This window comes from Anomaloglossus baeobatrachus, chromosome 3 (assembly GCF_048569485.1).
Source record: "Anomaloglossus baeobatrachus isolate aAnoBae1 chromosome 3, aAnoBae1.hap1, whole genome shotgun sequence".
In the NCBI taxonomy this organism is placed as follows: Eukaryota; Metazoa; Chordata; class Amphibia; order Anura; family Aromobatidae; genus Anomaloglossus; species Anomaloglossus baeobatrachus.
In genome coordinates, this window is record NC_134355.1 from 154,066,673 (window position 1) to 154,083,817 (window position 17,145).

Genomic DNA, 17,145 nt, shown 5'->3' on the forward strand with positions numbered 1-17,145 from the left:
GCGCACCATGAATGTGGGTGTATGCGCCCCAGCTTCAGAGAGGTCAAGTGCACATAACTGGAAATGCCGGGGTCTTCTGACCATAAGCACTGGCCCTAAGCCTAGCATTCTGAAACTGTGACAATGGACACAGGCACGCGTGTCACCGCTGATGACGCTATACAATGTGCACTGAATAGCATGTTAGTACGCCGCTGTGGGTGTGCCAACATGCTTGGAGGGCGGAATGAGTGAAGGAACTATCGCCACATACCTCCCTCTTCATGGTGGCCAGCGGAGAATGGATGCGCTCTGTGCATGATCCGGAGTACCCGGGACTTCGGATCATGCGCACTAAACTGATGCAGGGTGTAAGCTTCCAGGCTTCAGTAAAGTACAGTGCGCATGACCGGAAGTGCTGAGGGCTATGGATCATTCGCAGGGTGCATCCATCCTCCGCAAGCCGCCATGAACCAGTGAGGTATGTGCAGCGTCACTGAGTATCATTAGCATGTTAGTACTCCCACAGGCGTGTGCTACCATGCTATGTGGGCCAACAAGCTGAGGGAACAAACGCCCTCGGGACTAGTCCTTGCACTCATTAGCATATAATAAAGGATCTTGAGAAATACTTTTTCTAAAGATCTCTATGTATTCTACTTGATCCAGGAATAGTTAGGCAGAGATTAGCAATATGCACCCAGAACTGCTCACGGTTCTGGGTGCATATTGGACCTGACAGGTTCACTTTAAGCTTGAAGAGTATACTGCAATTCTGATGTGGATTTTGAAAGCATGTACATCAGCATCATCAGGTCAAAGAAATCCATCAATGAACGCAATTTTTTAATATGAATCCTGATGACAGATCCACTTTAGTCCCATCCGTAAAGCAATTTATAGTATTCCCATTACACAAGACACTGTTTTTGACGCTCCACCCTGGTTACTACTTCTCCCAGAATCACAGGTTAAGGAGGAGCATGTTATTGTCTACAATAAACCAGTTGTTCAAGACCAGGACAAGTTTGACAAGCGCTGAGAGGATAATCATTGTTCAGAACCAGTGTCCTGTACTGTGGAGATACACCCAGACATAGGCAATACCTTTCTTGCTTTAAAGCATATTCCAACATCTTTATTCTTCTGACTAGATCTTTCTTTAAATTTTCTTGACCTTTCCTTTCGCCTTGAAGGAAAGCAATCTGGGCCTGAAAGACAGGGGAAAAAAAAATACTGTCGTTAGGCATGTTTAAAGTTACAAAGTATTTCAAAGTTCATTACCCCTGAAATGTAACGAGACATAATTAATACAAACTGTACATGGGTTTTAGGTAAGCGAAATTTTGCATTAATGGGACCAGGTACATGCCGGATCACCAGAAAAAGAAATCATGATAAATGGACTGAGTTTATGAGAACATTCCATGGTATAGGCTAAAAAGCACGCCAGTCCCTAACTGACCACTCCCAAAGATAGCCAGTTGTCCGCACATTCCCAGCATAGCTTTCCCTCCAATGCTTTATTACATGTTATTGCCTCCCAGACCATAGAAAATCTTAAACTGCTGATGACTGACAATCCCACTAATGTTTTACTCACAAATGTTACCAAAGAGGTTTCCAGCAGGAAGTGAACGCGTGAACCTCGGTTTAGAGCGAGGATCTGGCCAGAAAAGGAAGCATGATCTAATTTTAAGCGCAGACTTGGATGGAGAAGCTTTGTGTGTTTACACAGGCCCCATTCACGCCGCATTCCTCAAATACCTCCCAATGCAGCACATCGCTAATGAGACAGATCCTCTCATTTGTGCAACCTTCCAGGTTTTCCTAAGGAAATACAATTACTACTAAAATATTTAACATTAGAAGCAATAAATCCGACGGGTACATACTTCGCTTATAAATTTGCTCAATGAGCAAAAATGAAAAGCATTTAACCATTTCAATGGTAACAATTAGTCACTCTCAAGCAATTTAATAGAAAAAGGAGTTTTTAGCTTTTATTAGAACTACAGATATAAAGAATGGGTTAAATAATCAAAAAACATAAGAAATTCCAGTACATTGGCAACCTAACTGTGCATATAGTAAAGTAAGATAGGTACATTAAAAGCATCACGTTTACAACAATAGTCAAAAAAACCTACATAATAAGCATGTACACACATCTATATGGCAGAGCATTCCCTTATACACAAAAAGCAGGGTCACTACAGATGCATAATGTCCAACGCACAACCCCTGAGGAAGCGAGATTATAAGCGAAATGCGTGTTGGGATTATGCTTCTGTAGTGACCCAGATTTGTACATTATACTATGGGTAAAGGCATTCTCTGCCATATATCTGAGAAAGGGTACATGCTTCGTAGGTAAGTTTTTCGAGCACTGTTTATTCCTTGTACACCTGATACTTTTAATCTTATCTGACTATATGCACAACTAGGTGGCCAGTGTACTGGAATTTGTCATCTCATATGTTTTCTGATTTAAACAATTCTTTTTTAAGTATGTGATCACAAGATTTGAGCCAGTTTACAGTGGACCTGTACATTAAAATTATGGAAAGAGAAAAACCAGGGCATGCCCGACCAACTTCTGACAGTCCAGGTACATCACTAAGATTGTTATTAGGGCAAGTATGAACCCCTGAGAATCTGCCTTTCCTCATAACATATAGTTAATAATTACAGTAATTCCTTATGTTTCCTCTCTCCCTCCCACTACTATCAGTCCCTAAATCAATTACATTCCTCACATGGCTTTTACATGTGGGCTTTAAATGGACTGTCAGCACAGAATGACTGTTCACACCAAGTACAGGTACTCGTGCATCACTTCGGGGGCTAAGCATTTTAATCCACCTTCCCACCTGCATGATTTCCCTCAATCTGCTCCATTTTCTGGCTCTATGAAGCCAGAGCCACCAATCACAGAAAAGATTTATTTGAACTTTGCAAAGGCATTTGATACTGCACCACATAATCTTGTAATGAAGCTCCAGAAGAAAGGACTAGGGGAAACTATCAGCAGATGGTTAGGAATTGGCCAAAAGATAGGAAACAAAAGTAGTCAAATGGTGCTCTCTCTATTTGAGCTTAAGTAAACAGTGAGTTAGGGGTGCTTCACACATAGCGAGATCGCTACCGAAATCGCTGCTACGGCACGGTTTTGGTGACAACAGTGACCTCATTAGCGATCTCGCTGTGTGTGACACTGAGCAGCGATCTGGCCCCTGCTGCGAGATCGCTGCTCGTTACACACAGCCCTGGTTCGTTTTCTTCAAAGGCGCTCTCCCGCTGTGACATACAGATCGCTGTGTGTGACAGCGAGAGCGACGAAAAGAAGCGAGCAGGGAGCAGGAGCCGTCATCTGGCAGCTGCGGTAAGCTGTAACCAGGGTAAACATCGGGTAACCCGATATTTACCTTAGTTACCAGCCTCCGCCGCTCTCACGCTGCCTGTGCTGCCGGCTCCGGCTCTCTGCACATGTAGCTGCAGTACACATCGGGTTAATTAACCCGATGTGTACTGTAGCTAGGAGAGCAAGGAGCCAGCGCTAAGCAGTGTGCGCGGCTCCCTGCTCTCGCGGTTATGATCGCTGCTTCGGCTGCTGTGTTTGACAGCTAAGCAGCGATCATAACAGCAACTTACAAGGTCGCTGTTACGTCACAGAAAATGGTGACGTAACAGCGACCTCGTTGTCGCTGTCGCTTAGTGTGAACCAGCCCTTAGAGCAGGAATCTGTGCTAGGACCGAATCTTTTTAATACCTTTATCAATGACCATGTGGATGGGATTGAGAGTAAAGGTACCGTCACACTAAGCGACGCTCCAGCGATCCCACCAGCAACCTGACCTGGCAGGGATCGCTGGAGCGTCGCTACACGGGTTGCTGGTGAGCTGTCACACAGGCAGATCTCACCAGCAACCAGTGACCAGCCCCCAGCCAGCAGCGACACGTGGAAGCGATGCTGCGCTTGGTAACTAAGGTAAATATCGGGTAACCAACCCAATATTTACCTTGGTTACCAGCACACACCGCTTAGCGCTGGCTCCCTGCACTCCTAGCCAGAGTACACATCGGTTTAATTAGTCTGGCTATGTGTGCAGGGAGCCAGCACTGACAGCGTGAGAGCAGCGGACGCTAGTAACGAAGGTAAATATTGGGTAACCAACCCGATATTTACCCTGGTTACGAGCGCACACTGCTTAGCGCTGGCTCCCTGCACTCCTAACCTTAGTACACATCGGGTTAATTACCCGATGTGTACTCCGGCTACGTGTGCAGAGAGCCGGCACTGACAGTGTGAGAGAGACGGACGCTGGTAACGAAGGTAAATATCGGGTAACCAAGGTAAGGGCTTCTTGGTTACCCGCGTCCGCAGAAGCCGTCTCCCTGCTCCCTGCACATTCAGTTGTTGGTATCTCGCTGTCACACACAGCGATGTGCGCTTCACAGCGGGAGAGCAACAACTAAAAAATGGTCCAGGACATTCAGCAACAACCAGCGACCTCACAACAGGGGCCAGGGTGTTGCTGGATGTCACACACAGCGACATCACTAGCAACATCGCTGCTACGTCACAAAAGTCGTGCCTCAGCAGCGATGTTGCTAGCAATGTTGCTTAGTGTGACGTGGCCTTAAGGGGTACTTCTCACATAGCAAGATCGCTGCTGAGTCACAGGTTTGACGCACCAATGACTTAATCAGCGATCTCGCTGTGTGTGACACTAAGCAGCGACCTGGCCCCTGCTGCGAAATCGCTGATCGTTACACACTGTTTTGGTTCATTTTTTGCTTGTTGGTCTCCCGCTGTGCAGCACACATTGGCGTGTTTGACAGCGGGAGACCAACGAGCACCAACTCTCTAAGCAGCATACGCTGGTAACCAGGGTAAATATCAGGTAACTAAGCAAAGCGCTTTGCTTGGTTAACCGATATTTACCCTGGTTACCAGCGTACACCGCTTAGCGCTGGCTCCCTGCACACGTAACCAGGGTACACAACGGGTTACAAAGCAAAGCGCTTTGCTTAGTTACCCGATATTTACCCTGGCTACGTGTGCAGGGAGCCAGTACTAAGCGGTGTACGCTGGTAACCAAGGTAAATATCGGGTAACCAAGCAAAGCGCTTTGCTTAGTTACCCGATATTTATCCTGCCTACGGTGTGCAAAAGAGCCAGCGCTAAGCGGTGTACGTTGGTAACCAAGGTAAATATCGGGTACCCAAGCAAAGCACTTTGCATAATTACCCGATATTTACCTTGGTTACCAAGTGCAGAATCGCTGGTGGCTGGTCGCTGGTGAGATCTGCCTGATTGACAGCTCACCAGCGACCACGTAGCGACGCACCAGCGATCCTGACCAGGTCATATCGTGGTCGGAATCGCTGGTACGTCGTTTAGTGAGACAGTACCCTAAGGCTGGGGCCACACGGAGACTACTGCGATCCTCACATGACACTTCGCTCGCTCTGGCACGACAGCGGGAGCCGAGGGTCATGCGAGTGTCATTGCGACTGAGGCCCGATCATGTGATCGGACCACAGCTGGAGGGGCAGGTCGGCACCGAGGAGGGGCGGGGAGGGATTATCTCCCTCTCTCCTACGTAGCCGGCTAATGCCATTATCGCTCTGCACTCGTAGTACACAGTGTTTCTCTCGCCCCATAGACTTTTATGGGTGCGAGAGAAAAAGGATTGCATTGCACCTGCAACATGCTGCAATTGTTTTCTCGGTCCAATTAGGGCTGAGAAAATAAATTGCTCACGGGTGCTGGCAAAGAGTAATATTGGTCCAAGTGGAATGCGATGTTTTATCACATTTCACTCGTTCCGATTTTCATGCCGTGTGTCTTAGGCCTACAGTGTCAGTCTTTGCTGACTACACCAAACTATGTAAGATATTTAAAACAAACCTTGATAGTACAATATTCCAAATCAATCTGGATAAGATGTCAGAATGAGCAGACACTTGGTAAATGAGATTTAATGTTGAAAAATGTAAAGTAATGCATATAAAATGAGAGATTAGATCAAGTGATCCCAAAATATTGTTACTCCTCTATAAATCACTTGTAATGACACCTAGAATATGGAATCCAGTTTTGGGCTCCACATTTTAAAAAGGATTTTAAGTAGTTCAAAGGCGGCAACTAGATTGTTGCAAGGAATCGAAGGCCTCCCATATGATGAGTGCTTGGAAAAGTTAGATATGTGTAGCTTAGAAAAAAACATCTCATGTATATGTATAAATACATGTGTGGTCAATATAAAAGGACTGGCACATGACTTATTCCTTCCAAAGACAATACTAAGGACCATGGGGCACTCACTAGGGTGGAAGAAAGGAGATTCCGGCAGCTAAATAGGAAAGGGTTCTTTACAGTTAGAGCAGTCAGACTGTGGAATGCCCTACCACAAGAGGTAGTAATGGCAGATACTATAACAGCTTTTAAAAAAGGTCTGGAGGATTTCCTCAGTACCCACAACAAAGTCGGTTATAGATGATTTAGTGACAAAATCTACAATTGGTGGAGGAAGGTTGAACAAGATGGACCTAGGTGTTTTTTCAACCTATGTAACTATGTGCATCTAAGAGAGGGAAAACAAGCAGGTGGGAAGGTGCATTTAAAGGATTAGTCTCGCCATGATGCACAGGCGCCTGTACTTGGTGTGAACAGTCATTCTGTGCTGACAGTTCATTAGGCAGTTTGGGTAATCGCTCTATTAGCATTATGCTGGGTTTACACGTCGGCCTCTATCCGACCATTAATTGCCTACATTGCCAGCTAAATCAGGGGTTGTTAAATGGCTTCTGTGGACAGGCCGACTGCACCTCCAAGCACACAGAACAATTCATGTGATTGTTCCATGGTCTGAGGAAAGCGCTCAGTAGCACATGTCCTGTGTGTATGGTCCGATGTGCAAAAAAAACTAACATTTTAAAACTAGCTAAAATGAATTATTGCAGCTTTTGTCCAAGTGTTTTGCATTAGGTGGTTGCCCACAGCATGAAAGTAAGCAAGAAGCATTCCTAGGTCCCCAATTATAGGCCCTTCTAAAAGCAGAATTAGGCCAGCCATGCAATTCATACAGCAGCAGATGAACACTTGTTTAGACAAAAGCCTTTCCTCCCATCTCCCACCCTCATACACAAACTTAATGAAAAAAAAAAAACACCCCTTCAAAAAAAAAAAAAACAAAAAAAAAAAGAAAACTTGCCACTGAGAAAAATTGAGATGGCGCCATAACACTGGATGACAGTCCTGCCTAAATTGTTGGGTTTGACTAGCGTTCAACTTTTTAAAGCTAATTTCATTTTTACAAATTGCCCGCCTGCCCATTCACTGAACCCTCACTAATAAAACAAGAAACCTTGGTCCTGTGGCACCAGTACAATTTTGCTCTCATGGTAATCAGTCTCCTTTTGCGGCTTTTTTTGTTTTCTTCATGGTGAATATCTTAGATACTTTGGGCCAAGCAGTGGTCTTGAGACAAAACTGAAGATTGTTATAAAAGCATGGTGTACTAAAACGAAGAACCTTAAAGTGAGTATGCCAGGGCTAAATTAATTCTCTCAGAAGCAGCAGAGCTGTAGATACGTGGCCGATCCAGAGAAACATCTCCCAAGTCACTATTGCCACCCGACTCCTGCCATGGCTCCACTCATTGGCTTTAATAGCCCAAGTGGCGGTAGGTACACTTCTCACCTAAAGCTACTATAGGTGAAGATGGGCTTACTTCATGATGTAAATTTGTCCCGACTATTTTAGAAGATTTTTCACTATCCCTGAAAAGGAGATAAAAACGGCACAGAATGAAGCTGGGAGCAGAACCGGGTTAATAACACACTTGAGAACATTATCTAAATAATGTCAGGCATCAGGAATAATTAGAATTCATTCTCTCTATGACAAGGTTAATAAAGCAACGATCTGGGGCTTCAAAAATGTCTCCACATGTCTCAACACATGAAATATTTGTAAAACTTGATAGCATTAACAGTAATAGATTTTTTAGGCACTTCCGAGCAGGAAATGGTGGAAAGAATAGTATGACAAGTCTGTGCACATGAGATGTATGACTACCTGACATTCATACATTTGCATTTTATTCAATAAATACCTTAAGACATTTTCAAAATGAAATGTCAGAGGAAAGTAGAGTATTTAAAGGCTTATCTCACCAAATTACACAAATCAGATAAAAAAGGAATCTGAAAAGTATGGGCATGTGTCACCAGAGTCTATATTGTATGGTCGGGCACAGAGGAAAAGTCAGCAGTCACCATGTGACGGAGGAATCATGCACACTGTCAAGATCACCCTGTTACCTAGGTGGATGGTCACAATATATAATGATTTCATAAAAAACACCAACAAATTAGCTGGAATGAAAATAGCATCACAAAGAATAGAGAAGAGACCTGCATGTGCACAAAAATAATTTACATATATAGGGTAAAATAATAAATAGTTGCCAAAAGCGATCTGAAAAACCAGGGCTCCAAAGAGCCTGCTGTGATTGGAGCGGTGGTGGCACACAGCTGGTCTTCAGCTCCCCCACAAGAACGAATGGAGTTACAGTGCCTTACTGGCCATTGCTCAATTCACACGGGGCCAAGTTCTTGGGATCGGTGGGGTATCATCAATCAGGAAAGCTATCCCCTATCCCATCGCTAAAGAAGAGCTTCTAATTTTGAGAAAATTCCCTTTAAAACAAGATATTCTGGTTTTTGTTTGTTTTTTCTTTTTTTTGTTTTATTGTTTTTAAAGAATCCAACATTTGCATGGAACTTAAAGGGGAATCTGTCACCAGGTTTTTGCTCCCCAATCTGAGAGCAGCATAATGTAGAGACAAAGACCCTGATCCCATCGATGTGTCACTTACTGGGCTGCTTGTTGTCATTTTGATAAAATCAACGTTTTCTTTGCAGCAGATCTAGCAGTTAATTATGGAGCATTATAACCCCACGCACAACACTGATTAGCAGCTTTTTTTTTCCACATACAGACCGTGTACATAAAAACCTGCCAATTAGTGGTGGGGTTATGCACAGCTCAGGAATATGCTGGACTGTCAGCACACCAAATAGTCCTCTAATGATAATCTCCGGCTGATAAGACAGTATTTTTTTTCAAAACTACACTAAGCAGCGCCAATAAGTGACATCACTGGAATCAGGATCTCTGTCTCTACATTATACTGCTCCAGGATTAGGTGGTAAAAACCTGGTGAAGGAGAAAAATGATCCAGCTTCCATACTACTTTAAGATAAAACTCAGCATTTAATAGAAATTTTCTTTAAAATCATCAGTACATCAAATGTGATTTATAAGTGAAATAGCAGGTCCATGATGAATTGTAAGACCAACACCAGACGCGTTTCGAGTGTAAGGCTATGTGCGCACGTTGCGTACTAGCCCTGCAGATATTTCTGCAGCGATCTGAAGAGCACATGTGCGCTTTAGATCGCTGCAGAAATGTCCGTAGTGAAGCCGATTCCATGCGCTCTGCCTGCAGCTCCTGCCATAGACAGAGCAGGAGCTGCCGGCAAAGCGCAGGAAAGAAGTGACATGTCACTTCTTTTTGCGCAGCGCTTCGGCAGTAGCCGAAGCGCTGCGCTCTTAGACGCCACGTGCGCACGGCCCCTGCACAATCTCCATAGACTGTGCAGGGGCCGCAGGACGCATGCAGTTACGCTGCGCTACAAAGCGCAGCGTAACTGCATGTTTTTACGCAACGTGCGCACATAGCCTAAGGCTCTCTGACTTGGCGAGTACCAAAAACCTGGTGACAGATTTCCCTTAACAGAATTTACAGATATGGCTTGCTGATGCATTTTAGCATTTAATGAATTTGGGACGGGAGGGGGGAGGTGGCACCACAGAAATGATGCTTTATATCCAGAGCTAATAAAGCATTGCATGCAAGTTTGCAGAAACAGCCACATGCGTCCCCTTACTGATGAATAATAAGCAATAAGCTTTGGAAGCTGAACCCCCAGGGTATTTATCCACAATTTCATTCAACTAAACAAGGCTACATAGGCAAAGTACGTGCACGGCCGCTCAGTGGTTCGCACGGCCGCTCAGTGGTTCGCACGGCCGCTCAGTGGTTCGCACGGCCGCTCAGTGGTTCGCACGGCCGCTCAGTGGTTCGCACGGCCGCTCAGTGGTTCGCACGGCCGCTCAGTGGTTCGCACGGCCGCTTTGCAGTGCTGGTGTTCTGGATTCAAATCCCACCAACAACTTTGTATGCTCGCCCAGTATTTCTGTGGCTTTCTTCCGGGTACCCTGGTTCTGAAAGGGAATTTACATTGTGAGCCCCAATAGGGAAACTGATAACGTCTGTAAAGCGTTGTGGAATAATAGGTGCTATATAAGTATTCATAATAATACATTTTCTGGAATGGAAGGAAGGAAGTGTCAGGACTTCTTATTGTGAAGCAAGCGATGACGAGGTTTACGATTGAGTCAGGAGTCTGGGACTTGTAATGTCCGATGATATCACCAGTCCTGCCCTGTAACACTGCCCTCTCACCCTACTGAGTCTTCTGACCCAATTACTCAAGACACTTAATTGACCTTGAAATTTATTCTGCGAAAATCATGAATATATAGCGCAAGTCAACTATTGTATATAGCATCGGAACAAGACTTTAGGATCATAGCACCAATATAGTACTGTGGGGAAAAATCAGATTTTGCCCATTTCACACAAACATCTATGTGTGGAGATCCAAATCTCAACAAGAAAATATTGAACTTTTATGGTTGATTGGGGAGTTTAGACTGGGTATAAAAAGCACAACAGATCAGATCTACTGGCATTAAAAGTGTTTTCACAGAATTTCAAAAGTTAGCAAAGGATAAGGAATAAAAGGATATGTGAAATATAAACTAGAGGAAATTTAAAAAGCCAAAAACCTAGCACACTGTCAGGATTCTCCACCTATGGTCATGTGACATACTCCAGGACACATTCCAACTAGACCTGATGTGTGACCTCACTCAGTACAAGTGAATAAAGAAAGGCTGTGCACGTCCAGTTGTAATGTGGCCATAACTATGAAAATAGCACATGGTCACATGAACACGCCGTGTAGCCGTTGGAACCGGAAGATCCAGATAGCACACACCGTGCGTGATGTGAGCATTCACAAGTCTGCAGTCACAGTGTCCTAAACCTGGACAACACCTTTACAGTACAATCCACTCTTACATTGATACACTGTCAAATCAATCACAGTTCCTAAATGTACTGGAAAATAAATGTAATTTAAGCAGACCTTACATGAACGGAAAGGTCAGAGGGATAATGTTAGACAATTTATAGTATTTATGCACAGTGCAGCATGTCAGGTTCTCCAAGAAGGACTCTGCAAAGGGGAATTTTCCATTTTTCCAAACACTTCAAGCTGCAGAGAATGACAGGTTCTGTACATAAGGGAAATCTGCATCTAAAACACATTCAAGCAACATTACAAAGAGTTTTCCAGGATATCCCATTCCTATCCATAGTATTTCCAAGCTCCTGCAGACCACTAATGATCAACAAAACTGAAGGCCTGATGGTCACTTTTCCTTTTTGACTTGCAGCATTTGTACGCCAATTTCTTCAAATGGCTTTCATGACGATAAATTTAACACAAGGTGGCCTCCTATGAAATTTGTTTTTTTTTTGTTTTTACTATAAAAAAAAAAAAAAAAAAACCACTTTGTATATGAGTATGTAATGTAGTGTGTATACTAATATACTCACCCCTGCCTTGTCCAGGCTCCAGTTCGGCTCCGCTCCTCTTCTGAGTGATGTCACCGACCTCAGTGTGAGTCTGAATTTACTTATACAGCGTTAAGCGGGCTTTACACGCTGCGACATCGCTAATGCGGAGTCGTTGGGGTCACGGAATTCGTGACGCACATCCAGCCGCATCAGCGATGCCGTTGCGTGTGACACCGATAAGCGATTTTGCATCGTTGCAAAAACGTGCAAAATCGCTAATCGGCGACATGGGGGTCCATTCTCAAATCTCGTTACTGCAGCAGTAACGAGGTTGTTCCTCGTTCCTGCGGCAGCACACATCGCTGCGTGTGACGCCGCAGGAACGAGGAAGCTCTCCTTACCTGCCTCCCGGCCGCTATGAGGAAGGAAGGAGGTGGGCGGGATGTTACGTCCCGCTCAGCTCCGCCCCTCCGCTGCTATTGGGCGGTGGTTCAGTGACGTCGCTGTGACGCCGCACGGTCCGCCCCCTTAGAAAGGAGGCGGTTCGCCCGTCACAGCGACGTCGCCGGACAGGTATGTATGTGTGACAGCTGTTGTGCGACACGGGCAGCGATTTGCCCGTGTCGCGCAACAGATGGGGGCGGGTACCCACACTAGCGATATCGGGACCGATATCGCAGTGTGTAAAGTAGCCTTTAGCCTACGAGCGGTAAGAATGAGGCTCCACAATCTTACATTGTAAGAGAGATTTCCGAAGTACATGGCATCGATTGATTCGGAGAGCGATGACAACACTCAGAATAAGAGCAGAATAGTGCTTGATACCGGAAAAGCCGGTGGTAGGGATCGCTTCTTTCAATAAGACCTTTCACTGGATTTTTTTTTTTTTTTTATTAATTCTGCTCAACTTGTAATCGCTCTGCCATGAGTTCACAGCATACATGTCTCACACAGTAGTGCTCCAGCATAGACTGCTCCGGTGTGAGGCTAATGACAGCCTATTCTGACTGCAGATCACAAGTTACCTGAGCACAGCAGACAGTGTAATTAGAGCTCACATAATAAGAAATCTGCTCTGATTTATTATGGGGTTGTTCTTTTTCTGCTGTGTTGCGGTCTGCTTATGATTGGTCAGCATCATACAGGGTAAGAAGTGCACACCCCCAGGAAAAGCGGGCTAACTATTATGAGGTTCAAGTGCATGTTAACTCATTAGATACTAAATTCAGAGAGGTGAAATTAAATGAACACATTTTATTCTGCTCTGCAGCCACGATTACATCGCGTGTTCAGTTCAACATGAAACATTTGGTGAAATGTCCTCTTTCAACTAAGTATCTGGTCCTTTGCTCCAAATTGCTGCTGCTCTGCTGATTTTCAAACAGTTTTTTTTTTGTTTTTTATTCTAAGCCTTTATGCTGTTCCAAAATTATACCACCAGGTCATGATGGTGCAAATTTTACCCTCAAGCACCCTTGGGTATACCTCAAAAGTTCTCTATAGGAATTTTTTATCCTAATATACTGGCCAATCAAAACCTGTCTGCACCCACTTTTAAGTTCTGTGATACAGCCAGTTGGCAGAAGGTAAAAATTGCATAGTAATTAAAAAAAAACATTACAGAATCAGTGGCACAGGGGTAATTGGATGAGATACTCTGTTTAATAAAGAGAACATGTCAGCACAATTTTGCAATTGCGCATGACCCCAGAGTTTCGGTCATGCGCACTACTTCAGTTTGAAGCCAGGACGCGTACAACCGGCTTCATAGTGCGCATGACCCAAACTCTGGTTTTACACGCACTGAGCCGAAATCCCCCGTCGGGCGGCGATGCCAGCAGAGAGGGGAGTGACCATGCCTCTGACGCTGCGTATTCATTAGCATTGTTAGCACACCCACAGGGGCGTACTATCATAATAATGGGGGCGACTGGCTGGGGAACCAACGCCTAGGGGACTAGTCCACGTGCTCATTAGCTTATGGTAAAAGATCTTTATTAATACTTTTTCTAAAGATCTCTATCTATGCTAGTGTATACAGGGACGGTTAGGCAGGGATTAGCAATATGCACACAGGACTGCTCGTGGCTCTGGGTGCATATTACACCTGAAAGGTTCCCTTTAATCACTATTTGAGGTTTTCTGCTAGTTAGATTTCGGTGCACAGTGCATGGGATTTCTCCTCCCTGTCCGATTCTCGGTCCTCTCCGCTTGCCTCTGGGCTGTGAATGACCTGCCTCCTGTTTGAAATCTCAGCAGTAACATGTCATTCACAGACTGGAGGCAAGCGGAGGAGCTGAGGAATCACAGACAGGGAGGAGACCTAATTAGTAGAAAACTATAAATGCTGATTATAGAACAACCAGGAAGCGGATTTCTTCACCAAAAGGTATCAATGTAATTGATATTACAGCGCCAATAAAGCCATGTCTTTAAAAGCACCATTAAAGTACCTTCACACTTTAGCGATGCAGCAACGATCCGACCAGCGATCTGACCTGGTCAGGATCGCTGCTGCATCGCTACATGGTCGCTGGTGAGCTGTCAAACAGGCAGATCTCACCAGTGGCCAGCCCCCAGCGATGTGCAAGCGACGCTGCGCTTGCACGGAGCCGGCGTCTGGAAGCTGCGGACACTGGTAACTAAGGTAAACATCGGGTATGGTTACCCGATGTTTACCTTAGTTACCAGCTCACACCGCTTAACTTAACGTGTGCAGGGAGCAGGAGCCGGCACTGGCAGCGCGAGAGCTGCGGAGGCTGGTAACAAAGGTAAATATCGGGTAACCACCTTGGTTACCCGATGTTTACCTTGGTTACAGCTTACCGCAGGCTGTCAGACGCCGGCTCCTGCTCCCTGCACATTCAGGATTGTTGCTCTCTCGCTGTCACACACAGCGATGTGTGCTTATCAGCGGGAGAGCAACAATAAAAAACGAACCAGGGCTGTGTGTAACGAGCAGCGATCTCACAGCAGGGGCCAGATCGCTGCTCAGTGTCACACACAGCAAGATCGCTAATGAGGTCACAAAAAACGTGACTCAGCAGCGATCTCAGTAGCGATCTCGCTGTGTGTGAAGTACCCCTTAGATTCATGTCTATACATTAGATTACAAAATCGTGCTTACAGATTCTCTTTAAAGGGGTACTGTGTTGGCCTAGTCACACTAACTATGATCCCACCACTGATTACAAGCCTCTACCAATGTACAGAGTACACAAAAAGCTGACAATCATTAAGGAGGCCAGGGTTGTACAGAGCTCAGCATTCAGGGAACTGGTAAACCAGCAGTAGAGAAAACAGTGTTTGAATCAAAATGTCTGCAAGCAGCACAGTAATTCTAGGAGTAGGATTCGGTTTTCTTGGAGGTGCAGGAAATAGAAAGGAAAAAAATTCTATTTTCTCCATGTTGTTAGTCTGTGAAAATCAGACTGCACTCGCATGTCATCCAAGTGCAGTGCGATTTGCACTACTGACGCACTGACTTGCATGGCCAAGTGTGATTTGATTGAAAGGAGACCACTTGGGCATGGCGTGATTTTTTTTCCCCCTCAGACGAACTCTGTCAGATTGTTAAAAAAAAAAAAAAAAAAAAATAACAAAACTTATGAACAGCCCCATAGAACAACGCTGGAATCATGGTATTATGGTCTCTGTGACTATATGCATTGATATTTTAAAATATACTTTCTGTGCCCAGTCTTTTGAGCTTCTATTGTTCTATTAATATCTTTAGATTTCCAAAATGGACTGGTTAAAAGTAGTGAGCTCAACCATTTTTCACCAGTTTATGCAAAAGCAAAAAACAAACAACGCTTGGAAAATTACGCAAAAAAAAAAAATACGCTGGCGAGTTCTGAAACATCTTTTGCCTGAAAAGCTTGGCATAGTTCTGAAAGACGTCACGTGCATTGCATATACATACACTTGGGCTTCATAAATCCACAGAAAACACCATAAAACGGAGCATCCTAAGGAGTATTTTTTTGGGGTTTTTTTTTAACTTTTATTTTTAAAGGGAATCATTAATAATCTTTTACCAATGCTCTGTTGGATACTGTCATCTAGGGGTAGTGCTTCCATGGAGAATAGCTCACTGCAGCATATGGGGGCAGTATCTCGGCACTAGGGATCTGTAAGGGTAAAGGCCATCATACAGGTGGCATTACCAGTAAAAGTGAGGTCATTGAATAATCACACAGATCACTAATTTAGACCCCTCAAAGATGTTCTAACAGCCAACATGAATTATGCAACACTGAAAAACAAATACTAACCTTTGGTTCACCCACGTGAAATGGGTAACTCTGCTGGGATAGACAAGAATAAACTTGTGGCCATATTAACACCCTAGCATGAGAAATCAACCGAGAATGACAAACCTTCAAGTTGATCCATTTACGACACTAAATGTTACGCAACAGACTCATGTCCTACTGAATCACTGCTTCATCCTGAATGATCACGATAGTCCCCACAGGAAATCAAATCACACAATTTGTATATGCCCTTTAATTGTCATGGTCTGTCCAAACCAAAACTGAATGGCTATAGGACCTTATGATCTGAGCCCGACTGAGTTTTGTTGCTGTAAGGTCTAAGACACACGGCATGAAAATCAGAGTAGAGTGAAATAAAACATCGCATTCCTCTCAGACCAATATTAGCCTATGTGCCAGCACCCATGAGCGATTATTTTCTCAGACCTAATCGGACCAAGAAAACAATCACTGCATGCTGCGGGTGCAATGTGATCCTTGTTTCTCTCACACCCATTCGAATCTATGCGGCGAGAGAAAAATCACACTGCACTAGCAGTACACCAGTGTAATGCGAGTGCAGGGCGAGAATGGCAATAGCCGTCAACGAAGGTGAAAGGGAGATAAATCCCTCCCTCCCTCTCCTCAGCGCCGGCCCGCCCCTCCTCAGCGCCGGCCCGCCCCTCCTCAGCGCCGGCCCGCCCCTCCTCAGCGCCGGCCCGCCCCTCCTCAGCGCCGGCCCTCCCCTCCTCAGCGCCGGCCCGCCCCTCCTCAGCGCCGGCCCTCCCCTCCTCAGCGCCGGCCCTCCCCTCCTCAGAGCCGGCCCTCCCCTCCTCAGAGCCGGCCTTCCCCTCCTCAGAGCCGGCCTTCCCCTCCTCAGAGCCGGCCTTCCCCTCCTCAGAGCCGGCCTTCCCCTCCTCAGAGCCGGCCTTCCCCTCCTCAGAGCCGGCCTTCCCCTCCTCAGAGCCGGCCTTCCCCTCCTCAGCGCTGGCCCGCCCTTCCTCAGAGCCGGCCTTCCCCTCCTCAGCGCTGGCCCGCCCCTCGCAGCTGTGGTCCGTATTGCATGATTGGATCTCAGTCGCAATGACACTCGCATGACACTTGGCTCCTGCTGTGCTGCCAGTGTGAGCCGAGTGTCATGCGAGTATCGAAGTAGTCCCCGTGTGGCCCCGGCCTAATAG

General features: G+C 45.4%; 1 protein-coding gene across 3 annotated transcripts in view; it reads right to left on the reverse strand.

The window, feature by feature from the left end:
- The window catches only part of STRN (striatin), a 159,699-nt gene that overhangs the window by 103,033 nt on the left and 39,521 nt on the right, over positions 1–17,145 (reverse strand). For all 3 annotated transcript variants that reach the window (XM_075339540.1, XM_075339539.1, XM_075339538.1), the window contains exon 2: positions 1,087–1,190. In XM_075339540.1, the coding sequence (XP_075195655.1) occupies positions 1,087–1,190 (104 nt within the window). The remainder of the gene's footprint in view (positions 1–1,086; positions 1,191–17,145) is intronic.